The sequence below is a fragment of the Myotis brandtii genome, unplaced genomic scaffold (genome assembly GCF_000412655.1).
Source record: "Myotis brandtii unplaced genomic scaffold, ASM41265v1 scaffold1057, whole genome shotgun sequence".
NCBI classification, from domain to species: domain Eukaryota; kingdom Metazoa; phylum Chordata; class Mammalia; order Chiroptera; family Vespertilionidae; genus Myotis; species Myotis brandtii.
In genome coordinates, this window is record NW_005353568.1 from 339,995 (window position 1) to 342,213 (window position 2,219).

Sequence of the window (2,219 nt, forward strand, 5' to 3'; positions counted from 1 at the left end):
CCTCACCGCCACTGCCACCGCCACCGCCCTCACCGCCACCGCCACCGCCACTGCCGCCACCTGAGAGGAAAGAGCAGGAAAGAGACGAGGCCGACCCAGCAGCAGCGTGGGCTGCGCACGGCCAAGGACACCCGTCGGAAGAGGGGGCCCCACAAACCCAGGCAAAAGCCTCGCTGGCCCCAAGGGAGCTGCTGAGACGAAGCCGAGGAGGAGAAAACGGGCGGAAGAAAGGGGAGGAATTTCCCTGACGAGGATGCACAAGGTGCCTGCATCAGAGACTCAAATGAAAACCGTTTCACACCCACCGACTGGCCAACATTCAGCCAGGCAGAATTGGCAAGAAGGCCGGAGGGGGCCGGCGCTGGCACAGCGCACTGGGAAGCTGCCTGGGAGTAACGCTGGGCACACCCCCCTAAACCCCACTGCCAGCATGTGCGCACGGCAGGCCTGCCACCCACAGGCAACGCACACAGGGGCAGGGGCAGGGGCAGCGGCAGGGGCAGGACGGAAGGCCGACAGCAGCCCAAACCGGAAACAAGCCAAAGGTCCCGACGGCAGAGGAGCACCTGCTGTCTGACGGGGTCACCCCAGAGGGACAGACATCGGACGGACGCCACTCAGAAACGTAGAGATCGGGCAAAACCGAGAGCAGAGAAAATCTGACCCCTTTCCCATAAGGCCCCACAGAGCACAACTAAGCCCAGCCTGGCGAGGGAGAGACAGCAGGGCCACGCTCGGGACAGGGAGGGGCGTTCCCTGCAGTCGGCCACCTACTCTGACCACCCTGATGGCAGCTCCCCGACACCCGTGCCATCCAGCCCAGACCCCACACCCCCGCACACAGGCCAATGGGCTTCCTACTGCAGCTCTGGGGGGACAGCCCCCCACGCCGCGCCGGCCTCTCCTGCACACCCCCCCCCCCAAAGGCCCCGGTACAACTCTGTGGTCTGTCATGGAGCCCGGGAAGCTGCTGGAGACGCGGCCCAGCCAGGCTGCGCTCTGCACGGAGTCTGGGGACACGTGGCCAGGAGGAGGCGTGCATGGACGAGGGGAGCACAAAAGGCCCAGGGGTGCTGGTGACCATGCAGCGGGGCAGGCAGGAGAAGCCGGGGGTGGGGAGGGTCCAGGATGACCCCTGGCTGTTGGTCTGTCATGGAGCCCGGGAAGCTGCTGGAGACGCGGCCCAGCCAGGCTGCGCTCTGCACGGAGTCTGGGGACACGTGGCCAGGAGGAGGCGTGCATGGACGAGGGGAGCACAAAAGGCCCAGGGGTGCTGGTGACCATGCAGCGGGGCAGGCAGGAGAAGCCGGGGGTGGGGAGGGTCCAGGATGACCCCTGGCTGTGGGGCCCAGAGCTGGGGCAACTTCCAAGACAGGAAAAGGAGAGGAGTCCAGGCCGGGGAGAAACTCCGGAGCTTGGCTTCGAGGCCCACCCTGTCCACTAGTACAGCCGGGCCCTGCGCTCTAGCGGGCAGGGGAGCCCTCTGCACCCCCAACGCCTCACTCCGCAAGACCCACTGAGGGGCCACACCAGCCGCGTCCTGGGCCTGGCTGGCACTCCGGAGCTCCCCCAGTAGGTCCTCCCCCCCAAAACCCTCCTCCCTGCGGCCCCTGCAGCCTCCTCCCAAACTGTCCATTCCAGACCCAGCCCTGGTGCAAGCGCTTGTCTCCCCACCAGCCTGGAGTTTCATCAGCAGGAACCACCATCGGGAGGAAACAGCAGAACTGAAGCTGAGACGGGGAAGCTGGGAGCGGAGCGGAGTGGGGCTGGCCACAGCGCTGGCCCGTGGACAAGCCTGGTCCAGCTGTGACCACTGGGCGAGGGGCTTCCCCCAGGTGGGACGGGAGTGTCTTTTGCGACGGGAACCTAACCGCAGGCTGCAAAGGGCAGGGACATGTCCAGGCAGCCGGCTCCAGATTACCAGGCACAGTGCAAGGGGGGGGGGTGGATCCCCGACCCCAGGACCGTGGCGGATGAAGGATGTGCTGCTGAAGGCACAGGATCGCGGCCCCAGGTCTGGGTGTCCTCTGGACAGTGTGCCCTGGGGGTCACTCCCAGGCCACTCAGACCTCACAGTGCGGCCGGATGTCAAAGGATCCGTGGTACCCGGTGGGGAGGAGACGGACTGGGTCAGCTCCTCCAGCGGCCACCCCATCCCTAGGCGCCCACCAGGTGAGCGCCCCGACAGCCTGGGAGACGGGCCCTGGGGCACCCGTCGC

General features: G+C 66.9%; 1 protein-coding gene across 1 annotated transcript in view; it reads right to left on the reverse strand.

Moving 5' to 3' along the window:
* The window catches only part of LOC102249662 (phosphofurin acidic cluster sorting protein 2), a 76,640-nt gene that overhangs the window by 70,423 nt on the left and 3,998 nt on the right, over nt 1–2,219 (reverse strand). The window contains 1 exon segment of the mRNA XM_014540578.1: nt 7–60. Coding sequence (XP_014396064.1) covers nt 7–60 — 54 coding nt within the window.